We start from the raw sequence: 18,216 nt of genomic DNA on the forward strand, positions 1-18,216 counted from the left end.
CTAAAAAAATCTGTGGTTGGGCACGACGTGACCCACATACTGTGCCTGGCCTCTTGCCCAACATGCAATGCATGCTTGTGCTACGGTGAAGGTGTTGCACACTCCGATTGAATGCTGTCGGCTAGCATCACAGTGACATGTGGAAGTGGAATCGAACCTATCAGCTACTCGTGGACATCACGCCACCACCCCATTCTCCTTTGCTCTCTAATATTATCTTTTCCTTTCTCATTCTCTAGTTCTCTCTCTTCTTCTAGTCCCGTCACCATCTCAGACAATTGGGAAGAGCCGTCATTGACCCTTGCTCCCGTCTGATTTAAAATAAGATCATTTTACTGAGTCTTTAGCTCATAACTTTTTTATTTTTTATTTTCAAAAACTTAGGTGAGCAAATTGAGCGAGACGCTCCTCTAAGGACCTTACATCACACACCAACTTATCCTTGTAATATCATTCGATTGACAGCAGCATCTTGCACATCTTATGCACAATTATTTCTGCACCCTTGTTGATCCACCCAATATTGTAAGGAGATGGGTCTTTATCTGTCTTCAACTCCATCGCATAGCACAATGCTCAAGAGACGATGTTCTCGCTACTGCACTTTACTTGATTAGATTGCACACCATTTTATTGATTCTACAGCAGGTTTTGAATATATTATGACATTGTGCATGATATCTTCTCACCCTTTAGTGCTAAACCACAAAGGCTAGCTTTGGCTCTCTAGTGTCAGTGGCAATGACCTCACTAGTGATGCGTCACTCTTCTTCAGTAAAGATAAGATCTACCACACCTTGTACTTGTCGATTGACAAGAAATAAGTGTGCCATAGATTTGGGAAACTAAAGGTGGCCAAAAGATCTAGATGTCCTTTAGATTGATCATAACGTGATCTACATAATAATCTCTCCAATTTTAGATTGATTTGAGCCTTTAGAACAAGCTAACACTAACCTACCCAGATCATAACATTGAACCATTGAATTCATTTCTAGACAAATTCAACTAAAACAAATAATTAGACATATCAGAGCCACGCTGGACAGCCCTAGCTCTGCTAGGGTTTGACGCAGGTCTTCCTACCCTCTAGAAGAGATTTCTTCTCTCGCTGTTGCCGTCGGTGAGGCTTTTTTGCTCTCCCCAAGAACCATCTTTTTTCTCTTATTCCTCTCCCTTTCCTAAAAGTCTGAGGCATCTTTTCATCTTAGCACATTGCTACTGCTCCCCACTATCGCAGCTTCCCATAATCGCTCCTCACCGCCGCATGAAATCCCCTCGATGCTATTGTTGTCGTCTCCTTCTTCGCCGTCGCTCTTCTTCGAGATCTTCTCCCTACCCTCGCTGGATCCGACCATGCTGCCCTTCCACCTCCTTCCCTTTTGGAGGAGGCAGATCAGCTCTTGCATCTCTTCTTTCGCACCTCTCCTCCTTTTTTTTCTTTCCCCTTTTGTTGCAGTAGATGATCCGCTCTCGCTCATTGGTGCCCATCTACCTACTAACATCACCACCATACCGAGTGGGTGAGGCTACTGTGGACAAGGAGAGGATTCGGGATTCATTCACAGTAGCATCATGTGCTCACCAACGTTTGTGTTTTCAGTTATCTCTATTTGGTTGTAGGCGTCATACTTTTTTTTTATCTTGTTGCTCTTGGTGGGTGATCTTTGATCCTCCTGTCTTTGAGAATTTTCATGGCCGTGTCTTAGACTATTGAATTGACGGAACCTATAAGCTAACTTGAGGCTCTTTGCTTATGAAAATATTAATGTTACTCTTGGAACTTAATGAATTAATATGCCTACGAGTGACGCCCTAAAACAAGCCAAACATTTTGTTGAACACATACCAAACTATAATTAATAAAATGATCAAGCAAGTAACAAATAGACAAGCACTCATGCAAAGAATCAAGGGGAGAAGAAATGATAGTGGCCTTAAAAACAAGGCTTCCTCCTGTCCAACATTAGCAGCACAACAAAAAAAAAACACATCAAGAGGCTTGTATTGAGATCATGAGTGTAAGAAAACCAATGTTCTGTGGATCTAAAAAGACCACAATAAAGTTAATCCTCAAATCTGCATAACAACAAACTAAACAAAGAAAAAAAAAAAAACAAATCCCCCAAATTAACTTAGTGCCAAGATTTGGAGGGTAATGGCGGAGGTGATGAGAAGGGGGTTAGCATCAATGAGGCACACACGACAAAAGGAGGGGCAATGGTAGTGTTATGATTGGTGACACAAAGAGGAGCTAGAGGGGGGGAAGGAAGGGTGGTCCAATGTGGCGCAAGCCAATGACGAAGATAGGAAGAGGGAAGGAGTAGCACCTACTTTGTGGATAATGACGCAAGGCGGCAATAGAGGAGATCGAGGGAAGGAAAGGAGAATGTGAAACTTGGATAGAAAAGGAAGGCGATGATGAGGACGAAGAAGGATGGGGAGAAAAGAGGGAGAAAAAGGAAATCTTGTTATGAATCAGATATGGAATTGATTCTAAATTTTTTATAGGTGGTAGCATCGGAAGTCATAGATCTAATAACTTTAGAATGAAGTGATTCCGAGATCAAAGTGAAATGATATGGCAGAAATAGTGAAGAAAGGTCGAAATAAGAATATCGATGTTGCAGTAGTTATCGAAAGGTCAAAGATGCCATGGGATAGTGGAGGTTGGTCATAGGGTTGGGTGGGTCATGATAGGAGGTATATATTAATGTTTGATAACTTGGTAGGGTTTCTAGTGTTAAATCTTCTTGGGTTTTGAAATTAAAATCACTCTTAGGAAAGCGAAAGCAAACTAACGGCTAATATTAAAAGATAAAGACAAGATAAATAAATTATCTTAAACCAATATTTATTACACACCCATTGATAACCCATAAATACTCCTATTTATAAAAGTAGAATCATAGCATGTCAGCTTGGGTTACATCCGCTTTAATTTAAAATTAAAAGTAATAAGTAAAATCAATTAACTAAACTCGACTTGACTAAACCTAACTAACTTGACTCTCATAGTTAAATCGTAATAGCCTCACTATGGAGGGAAGAAGAGTTTTCCCATCCCCTAGCAACATTAGCTAGGAGGGGAGGGAGGCAAAAAAAGTTTCAGGAAAAGACAGAAAATTTTACCCAAACCCTAGCGTAAATTTTAGAATTACTACATAATGTTAAAGGTTTTTTCATATGTGAGCCCTATATGGAGAAAAAGCACAATAAAGGCTAAGTTGCTGCTGAAGAAGGATATATAGGCAATGAGAGAAGGATCTAATGATAAAAAAATGAGAGAAGGATCCAGTTGGTCTGAATAATAACTGATTGTTGTTTTTATTTAGGGTTAAATATATTTTACATATTGTATCGAAATAGCTTTACCCATAATTATCCTTCCCTACCACACATGTCTGTTTTGTATCACTACACTTTCCTAGACTTTTGTTTAACCTTTAAATAAAAATGTTGTCACCAGAGATGAAAAAATGACTTACAGAAAACTGCTTATATTAAATACATTATATTCGGGGAGAATTTAGGTGACTTAGTGATAAATTTAAGAGGCAAAGTGATTTTTTTTTCTTCATATAAATAGATATGGACGCCTTTAATTTGGATGGGAGCTTAATAGTTGCAACTTAGGAAAATAAAATAGAGGAAAGTAAATTGTATTTAACCCTTTTATTTAGATGGGGGCAGCACTTGTAATAAGATTAGATGGTTCCATAGATGTTGGAATAATATTCATAATGTGTAGATAGTTAATTAACACTGGCGGTGAACAATAAGTTTGTATTTTTGCTTGCTATTGTGGTTGACAAGGATATTTTGTTGACTGTGTAGTAGGTTACCAAGTTGGTGGTATTCAAAGAAGATATAAAAGCTTAATACATCTAGATAATAATTAAAACTTTCTGGACATCTTGACCTGCATATTATCAATGAAGGAAAAATATGCATGTCTCCAGGATATTTTGAAAAAGAGAACTCCAAAAAATAACCAAAACCCAAAAATAAATCCAAATATAGCAGAAGCATAAATCCATATAGTGTCGCCTCCATTGTCTTTACTTGATAGTTGAGCAGAAGATGAATCGGTTGAACATTTCTTGGTCAATGGAGGCCCACATAGTTCAGCGTTACCCATGTAGCTTGTGTTGCTGAAGGTTTGCAGTTGATTTCCTGACGGTATTCTTCCCCATAGGTTGTTGCTTGATAGATTCAAGATTTCAAGATATGTTAGACTAGAAATACTAGGAGGAATTGCACCTGAGAGTTGATTATTTGACAAATCAAGAGATTCCAACAACATGAGGTCACCGATCATGTTTGGAATTTCACCGATAAGATAATTCCTCGATAAATTTAGAAAGAGCAAACCTGAAAGACTTGTCAACTCAGTAGGGATCTCGCCGAAGAGACGATTACTTGATAGGTCAATGCCTGTCATAAGTGCAAGTGTGTTTTGGAAGGAACAGTCTACCCCCTTCCATATTACTTGAATACTCTCGACATAGCTCTTGGCAATATAATATGAAGAATATTCAATTCTCGCCTCCTCCTGTCTCACGGCCATTGAGGCAAGTTGCTTGAAGCTGTATGGTATGGTTCCTATAAGATTATTGTTTGCAAGGTCCAAGAGTTGTAGGGAAGGGAGAAGTGATAGCTGCTGTGGAATGCTACCGTTGAACATATTGGATCGTAGGCGAAGAATCTTGAGCGATGGAAAGTTGTCGCCTATCCACATTGGGATCTCACCGTCGAACTTATTCTCCCCGATGTCTAGAACAATTAAATATGTACAAGCTTTTAGTACCGAAGGGAACTCTCCGGTGAAGCTATTGCTACTCAGGTGTAGCGATTGGAGGGGATAGTCGGTGCTCGTTGAACTCGGGATTTTTCCCGAAAGATTGTTGTTCTCCAAATTCATGAACAAGAGATGATTCATGTCCCACCAACATTGAGGAAGCTCTCCAAATAATTGGTTCCCTGAGATGTCGAGAAGTTGCATAACCTTCATAGTACAGAAGAGTGAGGGGATGGTACCAACTAAAAGATTATCCCTGAGAAGAAAAGATTCAATATTAGGGAAGTAAGTGGAATTATAGAGAGGGTCAGGGAACATGTCAAGTATCTGGCCAGTGAGCTTGAGTCCAGAAAGGTCGAGCACTGCAAGCTGAGAGAGGTTGCCAATGAAAGAAGGGATGGGTCCTGTGATGCTATTGCCGCTTAAATTTAGGTACTGCAATGAAACCAATCGACCTAGTTCTTGTGGGATCCTTCCGGTTAGACGATTGTGACCGAAGCTCAGCTTGTTCAAGTTGGTCATATTTCCAAACGACGCTGGAATGCCTCCGGAGATGTCATTCTCGTCCATCTGCAAACTGTTCACTCTGCTCCATTCTCCCCATTCCCACGGGATTCTGCCGGTGAAGTGATTTCCGCTGAGATCCACCCATGAAAGGTTCGGATGCACAGCGAAAGCTTTTGCTATGTCTCCGCTGAGGTGATTCCCGTACATGACAAGTCTTTGTAAGCTGCTGCAGTTCTGCAAGCTAGCCAGTATCGAGCCGCTGAAGTTATTACCGCCTGCAATCAAGTCGGTCAGCGCTTTGCGGCTGCATATCGAAGGGGGGAGTTCACCTGAGAAGTAATTGTCGGACAAATCGACGAGCTCCAAGAAGCTACTGTTGCCAAGGTAAGGGTTGATGCTGCCACTGAGATTATTGTCCATTAATTCTAGATAAACGAGGCTCGGAAGTTGAGTGACGGTGCGTGGTATCTCCCCTTCTAGCTGGTTTCCACGAAAGTAGATGCAGTCCAATGATGTCATGTTTCCCATCTCTGCCGGAATTTTGCCCGTCAAGTTGTTATGTCCCAACCCCAGCCCGGTGAGCTTTCTGAGCCTCCCAATTGCAGGAGGAATCGAGCCTGTGAAATGGTTTCCCGAGAGCTCCAGGGACACCAAGTTGACCATATTTCCGATTGCTTGAGGAAGCGAACCTGTGAAGTGGTTTTCCTCAAGAACTAGCTCCACCAAGTTGATCATATTCCATAACTCTGCCGGAATGGGTCCTTGGAGATCGTTGTAACTTAGATCAAGGTGGGCGAGGTTAGGTAGTGAGGAAGAGAGGTCTAATTCAGCAAGGGTGCCACTGAGATGGGAAGACCCCAGCTCAAGCTTCACAACCGAGCCGCTGGAGTCGCACGAGACGCCGCGCCAATCGCATGGGCTTGTGGAGTTAGCAACGAGGGACCATGAGCTGAGAGAGCTCGAGTTTTTCAAACTCGACTTCCATTTGAGGAGAGCTCGTGCTTCAGTTTCTGCATCGGTTTCCGAAAGGAAGAGGTGGAAGAGGGCAAGGAATAGGAGGGAAAGACACAGAGAGTGGAATCTTATTTGCTCCATTATTTGCTAGATTGATGGAAACTAACTACCATCGACTCTTTGTTTATAGTATCGGCCTCCTGAATACGTACAAAAGATTATTAAAAAAAGTTAAAAAAAAAACAAAATAGCACTCTTTTCTATTTTATTTCCTTAAATAGATAAACCGTCAAAAACCTAATACCAAATAAATACGTTGCGCTATCATCCGAGGTAAACTGTCAACGTTCTTTTTTTATCAACAAACTCTAGTAGAGTTGATAGGAATCTTGCTCATGACTAAGAAGGTCATAAGTTTAACTCTAACCTCAAATAATATTGTGGAGAAAATATCTGGTGGTTGGTGCTTGGCTCGATTTGCTTGATGGCTCGATAATACGGTTAGCTTAGAAAGACAGTTTGACAACGCAACGACTTGGAGCAGGTATCGGCAGCATTTGGTTCGAAGCAATTGTTCGGCGATGCATTTGGCTTGAAACTTAGATTAAACAGCTAAAAGCTCGGTGGAGCCTACAGTACCTCTGTATTTAGGAAGGGTTAACCATTTGTCCAGCCTATATCTAACTTTCGGGTTCATGAATGATAAAAAAAAAGAAAAAAACTCTTCAACGTTTTATGTTTGAAAAACATTAAAGAATTAAACGTTTTATTTTAAAGAATTTTAAAAAATTTATTAAAGTAAACTTTGTCGGAGCTATAATCTCTTTTTTATGATCATGAGTGCAATTGGCTTTAACGAATCGCTACGTTAATCTAACTTATTGAATTCTTTAATATTTTCATAACAATATATTTTATAATTAAATTAGATAATCAAGCATAAAGTTATGCTATCATAAACTTTTTTCTTTATATATATTTTTTTATCTTGCTTGTCTAGTAGTTTTAACAATAAAATACTTAATTTTTCAACATTTTATGTGTATCAATTTTTTCTAATAAATCGTTAAAATTGTCAGCATTATTTTTCAATTAAAATGCTGATCAAATCATCTAGTCTTTCATTTCATTTAGAGCTACAGTAAAATAGACCACTTTTAATATTAAACTCCGGATGTAAGCTAATTTCAATAATTAAATAAATAAACTGGTGCAGTTGCTCAAAAACTCCAAAAGAGAGACTAAACAAGTCTTCGCAGTGGATCAAAGTCTAGACACTACTTGTCTAGTAGAGTATAGATAATTACACACCTGAGAAGATGCTAGAGGAGGCCCCATCAGTATCAACGTCATGTCAAACGACTTCAATAAACCTTTGCGTGATGACTACGCGGAAGCGGTCCTGCTCTAATCAATGGAGGAGACTCAGGTCGACCAAGAGTATATTTACAATTTAAATATACAAGAGTATATTTACATCTCTCTATATTTACAATTTAAATATTTAATCCGATTGGCTTTTCCAGTGTATATCCAAAAACTTTGGAAATAAATATGAGTGGAAATATTTAGAGGGATGAAGTTCCTACGGTGGCTTTAAAGTGGAAACTCTTCTGACTGTTTCAGTGCAGACTTGTTAGTTTTCTCAGCAAGCCAGTCAAACAAGGAAGGGAATTTTCCGAGTATTTGTGCCCATAACTATGATGTCAAGAGGTTTCCCACTTGACCTCCTTGACCCTTTCTCCAAGGATGAAATATACAACAAGCTTTGGGAAGTCTTGATAACTTTTAGGTTCGAGTTTTATAGAAGCTTGGGTAGGTCTTGCAGCTGTTTCAGCGACATGGTTTTCATCTCCATGCTAGCATTTCCATCCCAGACTATTTGCTAAACTTTAAGTTAATATAATGAAGGCAATCTTACAGGAGAAAGGGTCAAGGAGGTCAAGTGGAAACCTCTTGACATCATAGTTGTGGGCACAAATACTCGGAAAATTCCCTTCCTTGCTTGACTGGCTTGCTGAGAAAACTAACAAGTCTGCATTGAAACAGTCAGAAGAGTTTCAACTTTAAAGCCACTGTAGGAACTTACAGGCGCTTATATCATTTGAGCATCACTGCCTGTGTGGCTAGCTGGTTCATCTCCGATAACATATTGCATGCTAAAAAATTAGCGTGCATTCTTTTGATAATTCTCATATGTTATGATTAAGATGGACATAAAGAAAACATATGATCAGCGAACTATGAGAATTATGGGTTGTGTTTCTTTTGTTTCCTATTTTTATCATCTGCTCACAAATTCTATCAGACATAATAAACTGAGATGAATAGGAGAACCTTAGATGGCTTTTAGCTTGCTAGCCGTGGATCTATGTTCTTAAGTACCAAAAACACCTATGCTAATATTCGTTCTATTAATTATGTCCTCCACTAAGTGCTCCTCCATTTCCAACCCAAACTTGAACCTCAGCAAGTCTAAATTCTCAGTTTCTCCCAAGGCTTATTGCTCTCTTCCTATTGCTCCTGGTATTAAGACTTCTCTTTGGAAAATACTCGTCAACCAATTACCCACCAATGCTAATTCATTCATTCATGCGTACTATCACTAATTAACAATTGTTATACCTTATGTCCTATCAGGATTTGGGATGCTATGATGACTACTTTCAAGATGCATTTTTCTTTCTCTAATGACTAGATCTTAGACGGTTGATTAGAGGAAGGCAGAACCCTGCAACCCAATCAATGGGGCCAAAACCATCTCTTCTCTATCATCGCCTGCACCCTTTGGCCCATCTTAAAGTATTAGAAATATATACTGTATCCTGTGATAGGAAATGCATCCCCACTCATTATTATGTGTAACATCCAGTTAGTTATCTATCTCTAGAGGATATGCTGTTGTGGTTCTCAACAAAATAAATGCAATTTTATTTTATTTTTTATTTTCAATTAAAAAAAACCTAGTGCTAAGTCACCTGGTACCGGATCTCATCAACCTCCACGATAACCTTCTCAATCGCCAGCTGCATCACCAATCTTCAACCTCTTTCTCCCTCCATTGCCAATACCAACTTCGGCTCTCTCGGTTTAAACGACGAGTTGATTCGTTCCTCTCCTTGCGAGGAACAAGCTGGCATTTTATCTCAGGAAAGTGGAGCTGCAGCCCAATGACATGGTTATCCTTGAGCTGGACAACAACATGAACATGATGAAGCGGGGCTTAGCCTATGGACTCGTCCATTAAAATAAATGGATAAACAGAAACCGTTAGTGGACTGTTAAATCCACAATTGATTGCGACAAGTTATGCTATAATAAATAACTGCAAAATTATGTTATAATGGTAGAGAGAAAGATAGATCACAAAAACCCCATGCATAATTTATATAAGTAAGAAAGGTTCCAGATAATATTGGGGATAAGGATTACAGTAAACGCCCTTCACTGAAGTTGAAAGACATTACTTAAGTTTAGTAGAAAGTGTTAACTTAAGATCAAGACTCAATGCATATATCATTTACCAAAGCATGGCCTTCATCCAGATGCATCCATGTGTTTCACTTTACACTTTCCTCATTAACAGAAAGAGCCTCTGATCCAGCTCAAAGTTGGCTGCATTAGATGGATCACCTTTGAGCATCATCAGAAGTCCACCAAATGATGCATAAATCTCCCTTTGAACAAAAATAAAATAACATTAAAAATTCAATGACAATGAAGTACCAGATACAGTGGATTCGAACGAAAAGAAAATAACATTAAGGCCTTGTTTTCTTTGAGTTTAGGAACTCATCCTGATCTGATTCAGAGACCCTTAATCTAATTCAGTAACCAAATATCTTTTTATTTTTTTCATATCTAACCAAATTTACTCTCCAAAAACTTAAGATTAAAAAGTACTAACTAATTGAGTTTCAAGCTTAGCCTCAAACTAAATAAGGCCTAAAATTTCAATGACAATGAAGTACCAGATATAGTAGATTCTGAAAGCAACTACAATGCAATAATATAGACACTTCAAAATTTCAATCACTTGTATTAGAACAAATCAAATGCATATGCCGAGCAATTTGGAAGACTCACTCAAGGGGAAAGCACAAGTGAAAGGTACAAAACAATTCAATTGGCTGACACTAACAATATCAGAAATAACCACATTCTCTCAAATAGTCAAATTAAACAGATATATAATTACCTTGTCTTAGACATGATCATTAGGCTCAACCTGTCCAAATCCGGCCCGAACCCGCCCGGCCCGACCGGAGCCCGATATGGTAGTGAGCGGCATGGGCTAAGCCTTTACCCGCCCGGCCCGGCCCAAAAGCCCGATCCATTACTCTCATCACCCATAATGTATACATATTCATATAATTATCTTAGTCCACATTAGATATTTAATAAACTATATATCAATATATATGTATGTTTTCATGAAAGATAACTAAAATACCTTCATATAAGCCCATTAAACTCGACCCAATAAAATATAATAATTTTTATATTTAACGCATTATATTAGAGCCATTATACCCAACCCAAGCCTAATATGTAATGGGCTAGTGGGCAATAACGGGCTAGAATATTCTAGCCCGGCCCGAACCCGACCCGGCCCGGCCGATGATCACATCTACCTTGCCTATGTATTAGTATAACCAGACTGCAATAAATCCCATTAGCCAATTTGAGTTGCAAAAAGACTGAGAATAAGTTAAGGTTACTTGAGTTATAGCATTTAACAAAGACATCAAATGACTTTAACTCCACCCTTTGGAGAATATCTATTTTCAGCTCCTGTAGGAACCGGACATTCATCAATTTTGGAAAATGATCATACTGCATACTGAAACAGAGTTTAGTGCCCAAGAAGTGGTCTTAACTCCTAATATTTGTAGTTCAATGCAGTCCCACGAAATTGATGGCTCACTACTCTTCCCCAGGTTAGCAAGATAAAGAGTAAAGACATGCATGGTCCATGGACTGATTTGCATAAAACAGAAAGCTTACTATTTTAAGCAATAATCAGTACTTACACAATGTTTTGATGGAGAGAATGAGAGATAAAAAGGAAGAGAAAAGGAGTGAATAGAAGAGAAACGAAGAAAAGAGAAAATAAGTTTATTTCCTCATGTTTGTATATAGGAGAGAAAAGGAGGGAAACGAAAAGAAAAACAAGAGAAAGAATAGAAAATTTAGTTCTCTTCATTTATTTCTCTCTCTACACTTTTGGAGAGAAAAAGAAAAGGTAACCGTTAGAAGCCCTATTTCTCTCCCTTTTCTGTTTCTGTTTTTCCTAATTTCTATCCAAACAAGAGAAAATCTTTCTCCCCTAACTTTCCCTTCTCTTCTCTCCTATTCTCTCCATCCAAAAAGGGGTATTAAAAGCATGTTTCAGAAACATCTAGCAGGAGACAATCACAAAACATGTTCAGACGACAATTTGAAGGTGCAAACTGTAGAGTGCCTAAGATATTACTACTTTAAGTAATCAGATAGCCATGAGCTCAAATATTTCAAAACTACGTTATAGAACATAAAATGCATGGAAAGTTAGAAAAATTTACGCAAGGTACAAACTGAACAATGATGCTACAGGATACTAAGCCATCCCACTAGAACTATTATAATAAGCTATATAATAGTTTGAACACAATTAGTTACGATGCCTGAATGCTAGCAGTTCAAGAAACATTGATAGATGCAGTATACAGGAAATGTTATCAAGATCACTTTAACAAAATGTAAATGCACCTGCATATAGCATTATTCATATGATTTGAATTACCATATATAAGAAAAATAGCATCAATTAAAAGATTGGAGAAAGGACATACACTTTGGTACTATGTCCACTTGAACTGTCTTCTGAGATCTTGTACAGCTTCCCATGCATAACATACTCAAATTTGTCAGCTAGTGACTTTCTACCTCCCTGCAAGGGAAACCACTGTTATATTGATTATATTTGAAATCTTAAATCAATCCTCTAAGGCACTTCTCCAATAAGACTTAAAGACCAAGGACCTAGCTTATGATATAATTTATCCACCAGTATGAGCAAGGATATAGCAGAAACAGTGACATGTATGGGGTGTTATGCACCAGATATGAACAAAGACTTGAAAAGCAGTATACACCAAACTTCTTGATCTTCCTGCATCTGAATGAAAAACAAAAACTTCTATTATGATCAAACACGTATGAGCAAGTAATCCACCTGCATAAAGTAGCCAGTGTCAGGAGTTCCATCCAAACTCAATGTTGGAGCTAAAACCATTGTAAATTTGTCACTGACATGCATAGGATAAATCTCTGTGTTAACATCTAGCTGCATGTACATATCAAACTGCTCACTCCGTGCTTCAATGCGAGAAACTGGAAAAATATAGATAAGTAGTCCCATCAGAAAGACAAACCTTAAGATAAGGAGCAATTTTGGATAATCTAAAGATTTCGGAATTGATCTTACAAATACAATGCCAAGATAACTTGACAAAAAGAACATAAATCAGACAAGACAAAAATGAACAGTGTAAGCAGCTGACAGTACAAACGAGGAATATAAGCTGACAATCAGCAAGGGAAGACATTTATGGTGGTAAACATGTAATTAATATGTAAAAAGATAAGTTCATGACACCTTAAAATAAGGAGCAATTTTGGATAATCTAAAGATTTCGGAATTGATCTTACAAATACAATGCTGAGATAACTTGACAAAAAGAACATAAATTAAACAAGATAAAAATGAACAGTGTAAGCAGTTGACAATACAAACGAGGGATATAGACTGACAATCAGCAAGGGAAGACATTATAGCAAACATGTAATTAATATGTAAAAAGATAAGTTCATGACACCCAAGATCATTTACAAAACTGCACTTCAGCAATGACATATTCCCATCCTTCATAAACAGCACCAAACCAATTTTAAAATTTCTTTAAAAAAAAGGTCAATAAAATTTACTAATTTACGTCATCAAAGGTGTTAACCAAAGACATAATTTCATAAACAGCCGATAATTTTTTCAAATTCAAAGTTCGTCATCGAAACCTTAGTATAAATCAACTCTAAATCAGAAGGCAGATAGCAAAAAGATTTTGGATCAAAAAGTCAGATTTAAAGGGAGCTAGACGGCAATATATGATTATATGATTATAGAAAACGGAAAGTTGTAAATCTACCCCTAACTGAATTATGACTTTAACAGGTGTAAATCAGAACTGCAAGATGAGCCAGAGACATGTTCATCTTGGTCTTCTCTCATGTAATTTGAATCCAAATTTAGTTCTCGTCTAGTAATTTTCTTCCTTCTTGAAAAGAAACTTGCAGGTTTTATACTTTTATATATTGTAGTGTGAATATAAATAATAAATAGTAACATAGATAATCACGCCCATCAATTAGTCTACTGTCCCCTTTCTTGCCTACAGAGTCCTTTGTTAGGAATATACAGATCTCATTACTCATACAATTCAAAGTTGCGGTAGTTTCCTTCTAGTTTTAAAAGAAAACTACAGGCTTTGTATTTTGCAGTGTGAACATGAATTGCTATTAGTAAAGTTGATATCTTACCTACTGACTAGCTTAGTAACCCCTTTCTTCCCTTAAGACACCTTGCTTTAGGAATCTAAAACCAATATTTGACATTGATCTTAGTTTGAGTGTTTAACAGCTTACTGAAAACAATTTGTTCCAGAGTTCGTGGAACATTGTCGACATACATTTGTTCTCTATACCAAGATGATATACATGTGCTTCATAGGTTTAGGAGTCTGTCAGTTATGAAAGATGGAGATAGAATCACACTACTCTATGACTTTTTGGCTTTCCACAAAAATTCTAGTACTCAATCCCTGAATTTATGATGTATAATTCTTCATACCTTGTTGCTTAATCCTTTTATAAATATCTACACTTCGCAATTCAGGAAATTAAGTGAAGCATGAAAGCCAAGAAAAAGAAGTATAATAATGCAAAGGAAAAGGAGTTATTGTACCTTTATCAAATTTTTTACCATCTGGATCGATTCTCGTCAAGACAAAAATGTCCTCAAAAAGAAGTTCAACCATATTTCTGTCCAGTCAAACAAATAGTGTCAGACTAAGAGAGTCCATCAGATCCTAAATCTGGAAAGAAAATGCATCATATTCATCTTTGCTTGACATGAAACAAGATAAGGAAAAGATACTACTTTATTTAGGTTATGGCATCTCGTTTGACATCATCTGTTCTAAGTTTTGACATTTCCAAAATTGAAGCCACTTTCAGAAAATTTCAGGATCATATTTTACTTACTGAAAAGTAGAATTTTGGAACCAAAACATAAACATTAAATAAATATGACATAAGTCAAATCAATAGTGTCAGACTAGAAGAGTTTATCATATTCTAAATCTTCATGTGGAAATCTAATCTTGCCATCCATGAAGATTTAGACAATTATAATATTAGGGGTAAAAATAGATTAGATATTGGTCGACCAACATCAGCATCTATATTTTGATATAAATATTATACCGACATAAAATTAATAAAACCATATCCTGACTAAATAGATACATTTATAAATCACATATAATTTCAAATGGGTACCAATATTAAACCGAATCTTAAATGAATTTGGAAACAAACCAAATTTTAAACGAATAACAAGATTAGAATACAAATTGGATACCAACCGAATCTAAAACAAATAGAAATAAAAATAACAATGTTTTAAAATCTGTCAGCAGTATACAGGCACTCAGCCCCACCACATAGTGCCTAGGCAATATGTAGGCACCAATAGGGGCCAATGCAGCATAGCATTCTTAATATATATAAAATTATATATATAATATATAATATATACTAAATACTTTCCCTCAGTTCGTTGTTGCAATTTCTCAAACGAACCCAAGAAATCAACCAATGATATACTAATTAGCAATTTCTAAATGCTAATTACCTAATTAGCATTTAGCAATTAATTAAGAATTTAAGATATATATTATATATCACATATATAACATTATATATATATTATATGATAGTGGGAAGGTATTTAGTATATATTATATATCATATATATAATTTTATATATATTAAGAATGCTAGGCTGCATTGGCGCCCATTTGTGCCTGTATACTGCCTACACTATGCGGTGGGGTGAATGCCTGCATACTGCAAACAGATTTTAAAACATTGTTATTTGTATTTCTATTTGTTTTAGATCCAATTGGTATCCGATTTGTATTCTAATCTTGTTATTTGTTTAAAATTTGGTTTGTCTCCAAATTCATTTAAGATTCGATTTAACATCGGTACCCATTTGAAATTATATGCAATTTGTAGATGTATCTGTCTAGTCATGATATGGTTTTGTTAAATTCATGTCGGTCTAATATTTATATCAAAATATAGATATTGATGTTGGTTGACCAATATTGAATATGTTTTTACCCCTAATATTATAATTGTCTAAATCTTCGTGGATGGCAAGGTTAGATTTCCACATGAAGATTTAGAATATGATAAACTCTCCTAGTCTGACACTATAGGTTTGACTTACATCACATTTATTTCTGTTTATCCAAAATTCTACCTTTCAGTACGCAAAATATGTTCCTGAAATTTTCTAAAAGTGGCTTCACATTCAATAGATTCATTTTTACTAATGGCATCAAATGATTGAGAAAGATTCTTAGTTACTGACTCTGGCATCTACATAAAAAAAATAAAAAACAAAAACAAAAGTACTACTTAAATTCTTGTAATATTTAATTATTACAAAACAAAAACAGATCACAGAAGACAGATACAACAATGGACAGTTAATAGAATAAAATAAAAAGGTAACATGGCAAATAAATCTCTAGGAGGATTAATTAGGAAAGAACAACCAAAGAAGACTTCAGGGTTTTGTGAGAGTTATTGATGCAAAGAAAGTTAGATACCCAAGTAATTAATTACAATTTGCTACTGTGAAGCATGGATACCGATATGAGATACGGGGATACGATAAATTTTAAAAACTAGGATATGGATACGGCATGGATACGGCAATAAAAAATTAATAAAAATATTTTATTTATTATATTGCAAACCAATATAACATATGGTTTAATGCATATCATTCTAACATTTTTAATACAATAATACAATACTTGAATACTATGATATAACAATAAAATAAAACAAAGATCACAGTATCACACTGACTACACTACTACAGTGATCAACTGATCATTAATACAACATGGCAGTGAGGCAGTAACTAACAGTGAGGCAGTGAGGCAGTGAGAGAGTGAGGCAGTGAGGGAGTAATTAACAGTGAAGGAGGAAGGTGCGAAATTACTCTAATAGCATCCTAAAATACTCTAGTAGCATCAATCAGCTCACTGCCTCACTGTGATCAAAACCCCTAAAAAAGAAATCGAAACCCTAAATTCTAATGTCACAGACAAAGGTGCAGGAGGAAGGGAGGAAGGGAGGAAGGTGCGTGAAGGAGGGAGATGAAGTATGGTACCTCAGTCACCGGAGGGAGTCGTCGTCGCGAGAGGGAGCCGCTGTCGAGGGAGTCGCCGCACTAGGGAGGGGAGGGGAGGAACCTTTCGTCGCCGGTGCGTGAGGGAGGAGGGAGGGAGGCCTTCGTCGCCGGCGCGTGAGGGAGGCAGGAAGGTTTTCTTCGCCGCCGACGCGTGAGAGAGGGTTTTTTAGGTCGCGCGAGAGAGGGAGGGGAGATCCGAGCAATATCGGGTTAGTTAAAATTAACGGGTCGGCTTATTAACAGGTTTTAAATTAGTTTTATTTGCAGACCCGACCCGCTGTATCCTGCCGTATCCCACCATATCGGATATTTAATATTTTAACTCGGATACGTATCGAGACCTTATCGATATCCGATACCAATACAGAAGCTTAAATGAAATATCCGTGCTTCATAAATTTGCTATTAAATATATCAGATAGATACATTGGCATATTAGGATCAACTCAATAACTCATAAAGAATGTGTATCAACTAGGGAAAAATTCTAGATACTAGGCATAAAGAATGCAATGCGTGGTATAAACTATAAAGAAGTTAGTGTAGTTAGCATTGTTTCTTCAAGTACTAAGTTTATAGTCAAGTTATGGCCTAGTGCAGGAATTGTTTAATGAGTTCAGAAGAGACCTTATAAAAATTTCCAAGCTCATTTACAGGATGAAGATTGTGTGCTTTTCTGCTTCTTCATCTCACATATGGGGTCAAGCAAACATGATACATCCATCCTTGTTTTATCAGCACAATGATCACAGCCACTTTTTGAGAATGGAAGGATCTCCTGTGGTTTCCATCTTTGGAGAGTCATCAATTTGGACTTACAAAGGGTCTCAACAGTGAAACAACCAAATCTTTACAGAAGTTCAAGTAATGTAAAAGGGCCCAGGGAACATTCTCCTCAACCAAATAGGAAGGGTATATTTGATTGGAGAAACTCTGCTATATCAATATCAGAGGAAGATATTCTTGATACGGCAAGAAACTAAAATCATTAGAAAGATAACTATTCTAACAAACAGGGAGGAGGAGGACGATGGAGGATACCTCTTGCGGGCCGATGGAGGAGGACGATACAGCAGCGGCTTGGTGAAGGAGGACGAGGCGGCACCACAGCGGCTTGCCATTGGCAAAGGAGGAGGACGAGGCGGCACCACGGCAGCTTGAAGAGACAAGCACGAGTGTTGATTTTCGAAGGAGGAGGAGGAGGCAGGGATGTGAGAATGGGATTTGGGCGATTAAGGTTTTTCTCACCTCTTTTATACCGAGCCTGAGCGAGCTGGCTCTAGCTCAGGCTCAACTCAATATTAATTTTGAGCCGGATTTAGCAGCTCAAGCTCGACTCAGCCCTGACTAAGCCAAGCCTGAGCCGCTCGTTTATATTGATAGCCCTATTATATGGTAGGTATATATATACTATATAATT

The 18,216-nt window shown here is 37.3% G+C and overlaps 2 protein-coding genes across 6 annotated transcripts; both read right to left on the reverse strand.

The window, feature by feature from the left end:
• Positions 1 to 3,806: 3,806 nt before the first annotated feature.
• LOC140762839 (uncharacterized) lies at positions 3,807 to 9,380 on the reverse strand. Of its 3 annotated transcripts, none has more exons than XM_073100798.1 (3): positions 9,241 to 9,380; positions 7,574 to 7,664; positions 3,807 to 6,462 (listed from the first exon to the last, which is right to left on the reverse strand). In XM_073100798.1, the coding sequence occupies exon 3, from the start codon at positions 6,401 to 6,403 to the stop codon at positions 3,899 to 3,901; it is 2,505 nt and encodes an 834-aa protein (XP_072956899.1). In that variant the 5' UTR covers positions 6,404 to 6,462; positions 7,574 to 7,664; positions 9,241 to 9,380; the 3' UTR covers positions 3,807 to 3,898. The 3 variants fall into 3 exon arrangements, with proteins under 3 accessions (XP_072956899.1, XP_072956898.1, XP_072956900.1); XM_073100797.1 differs by having other exon boundaries at positions 7,574 to 7,669; XM_073100799.1 differs by lacking the exon at positions 7,574 to 7,664 and having other exon boundaries at positions 9,241 to 9,299.
• Positions 9,314 to 16,990, reverse strand: LOC140762840 (DNA-directed RNA polymerases II, IV and V subunit 8B-like). 3 transcript variants are annotated; one of them, XM_073100801.1, is made up of 6 exons: positions 16,776 to 16,990; positions 14,265 to 14,341; positions 12,480 to 12,637; positions 12,097 to 12,194; positions 9,787 to 9,939; positions 9,314 to 9,452 (listed from the first exon to the last, which is right to left on the reverse strand). In XM_073100801.1, exons 2-5 carry the CDS (start codon positions 14,335 to 14,337, stop codon positions 9,828 to 9,830), a joined length of 441 nt encoding a protein of 146 aa, XP_072956902.1. In that variant the 5' UTR covers positions 14,338 to 14,341; positions 16,776 to 16,990; the 3' UTR covers positions 9,314 to 9,452; positions 9,787 to 9,827. The 3 variants fall into 3 exon arrangements, with proteins under 3 accessions (XP_072956902.1, XP_072956901.1, XP_072956903.1); XM_073100800.1 differs by lacking the exon at positions 9,314 to 9,452 and having other exon boundaries at positions 9,624 to 9,939; positions 16,776 to 16,989; XM_073100802.1 differs by lacking the exons at positions 9,314 to 9,452; positions 16,776 to 16,990 and adding an exon at positions 12,365 to 12,479 and having other exon boundaries at positions 9,624 to 9,939; positions 12,558 to 12,637; positions 14,265 to 14,314.
• Positions 16,991 to 18,216: the final 1,226 nt, after the last annotated feature.

This window comes from Typha angustifolia, chromosome 7, assembly GCF_048772165.1.
Source record: "Typha angustifolia cultivar Huaian chromosome 7, ASM4877216v1, whole genome shotgun sequence".
Lineage (NCBI taxonomy): Eukaryota > Viridiplantae > Streptophyta > Magnoliopsida > Poales > Typhaceae > Typha > Typha angustifolia.

Coding starts and splice junctions, on each gene's coding strand:
- LOC140762839 (XM_073100798.1), bottom strand. CDS start 6,403: ATGGAGCAAATAAGATTCCACTCTCTGTGTCTTTCCCTCCTATTCCTT.
- LOC140762840 (XM_073100801.1), bottom strand. CDS start 14,337: ATGGTTGAACTTCTTTTTGAGGACATTTTTGTCTTGACGAGAATCGAT. Junction 12,638..14,264: donor TGGTAAAAAATTTGATAAAG/GTACAATAACTC, acceptor ATATTTTTCCAG/TTTCTCGCATTGAAGCACGG. Junction 12,195..12,479: donor ACACTGGCTACTTTATGCAG/GTGGATTACTTG, acceptor TTTCCCTTGCAG/GGAGGTAGAAAGTCACTAGC.